This window comes from Chrysochloris asiatica, unplaced genomic scaffold (assembly GCF_000296735.1).
Source record: "Chrysochloris asiatica unplaced genomic scaffold, ChrAsi1.0 scaffold00203, whole genome shotgun sequence".
Taxonomy (NCBI): domain Eukaryota; kingdom Metazoa; phylum Chordata; class Mammalia; order Afrosoricida; family Chrysochloridae; genus Chrysochloris; species Chrysochloris asiatica.
The window spans coordinates 3,767,024-3,768,936 of NW_006408721.1; the positions used below are offsets into that span (position 1 = coordinate 3,767,024).

The window sequence follows — 1,913 nt, forward strand, 5'->3', positions numbered from 1 at the left end:
AGTTTCAAACTGCTGACCTTAAGGTTCACAGCCCGATTCATAACCACTATGCTACCAGAGCTCCTTTCAATGGACTGTAGGACAAAGCAAAATGTCCAATATTTATGTTACCAAATGGGACTTCTAACAGAGTAGTTACTCTTTCTTTCCTTCCCAATCCAAAATTTCTCCTACTGTGAAAATTAGAAACCAGTAGTCCTCTTCTTCCAGGAATTCATCATACCAGGGGCTGAGCATCTGAAACCAAACACAACATAAGCATTAGGAGATAGGTGCACAGCCTGCTGCTTCTCTCCTCTGTGTTCACCTGGGCACAGGGTCAGTGGGAACATCAGGACTCTAATTTGGAGACACCATGGAAGAATACCCTGGAGGTACTCCTCTGAATATGGCAGCTCTGGCAAACCTCCTCTGAGTCCTAGAATGCAGTCATCGATGTTTACTTCACAAAATGTACTCAAGGACAACTTGTTGACATCTGATTAGTGCTTTGTTCTTTTCCAGGTCAAGATGCCATTTGATTTCATGTTCAGAATTTCTCTGCATGCCAATCTTCTCCTTTTGGTGTGTTTTTTCTAATGCCTCAAACTTGAAGACTGTATCCATTTGTGAAAAACATTTTTCATTACATTTTAACAAACAAACAAAACTGTTCAGTTAGATTTATTTACCTGCATTCTCACATCCAGTCATTCACTTATTTGACAAATAGTTTCTGAGAGCCTTTATATTGTAGGCACTGTGGCAATTTCTGGGAGTGTAGAGATAAATATGTCATAAGCCTTGTTCTCAAGGACCTCATCTTCAAGCATGATGAACTTTGATGTGACACATACTATGCCAAAGTATGAACAATGTAGTTTGGGAATGAATTGGAGGGAACATTCAATGAATTATTTCTGTTTGGGTCAAGCGATACAGAAAGAATTCTTAAAGGAAAGATTAAAACCAGAATTTGGACTTTGCAGGATAAGTGGAGAATGAGTAAATGAAAATCAGATGTCTCAAACCAGACAAAGTAGTCCTAGGACAAGACCAACAGAGGGGTCATTTCCAACTGAGATTGACTGATCCATTCAACAAGTGTCTGTTGAGTCAGATAGTGTTCTGGATGCTGGAGAGAGGACAGTGATAAAACAGACAAAATACATGTTTTACTAGGGAGAAAGAAAATAAACATCGTAAGTTGTTGTTGTTGTTGTTTTTAATGTGTGTACACACACATATACACACATACATTCCCATGGGAGGAAGTAAAAAATTCTTGCTACTAGGGTTCCAGATCATACATGCATGGATGAGTTTATTGCAAACAAAACATGTTTCAATGTAGCTCTGAGATCAGTGGATACCTGCATACAACTTCTCTCAATAATGTTGTTACTGTAAAGTTATTAAGTGCTGTTGAGTCGATTCCAACCCATAGCGACCCTGTATAGGGTTACCAAGGAGCAGCTGGTGAGCTTGAACCAACTTTGGTTCAAACCAACTTTGCAGCTTGTGCTTCAAAGCGACTTTGCAGTCCGACACATTCGCCCACAGCGCCAGACCAGCACTCTCTTTCACTAATACACTTGTCGTAGTCTATTTACGGTGCCTTCAAAAATATCAAATAAAAATCAGTCAAAACAGTGACTTTCAAGGGGAACTTCTGGGCCTGTTCAATTCAATACAGAGATGTCACCTTAAAGATTGTGGGGGGACTCCAAAGGGACCATCCTAATATATTTTCTTGAAGGAATCAGAAAGATTATGAGAGCTTAATAGGAAGAAGAGTTAAGAAAATGGAAGGTTGCACGGGTTAAAAAAACAGGCCAGGAAAGTTGCACCAAAGAAAAATTTTCCATCCTAACAAAATACCTGTTTACTTTACCTGCTCATTTTCTGAGAATTTTGTTGGGAAACTTTAACCC

The 1,913-nt window shown here is 39.3% G+C and overlaps 1 protein-coding gene across 1 annotated transcript in view; it reads right to left on the reverse strand.

Annotated features, from left to right (window-relative positions):
* RGSL1 (regulator of G-protein signaling like 1) overlaps positions 1-1,913 on the reverse strand; it is a 98,794-nt gene that overhangs the window by 75,047 nt on the left and 21,834 nt on the right. Inside the window, exon 8 of the mRNA XM_006872559.1 lies at positions 175-237. Within this exon, the coding sequence (XP_006872621.1) occupies positions 175-237 (63 nt within the window). The remainder of the gene's footprint in view (positions 1-174; positions 238-1,913) is intronic.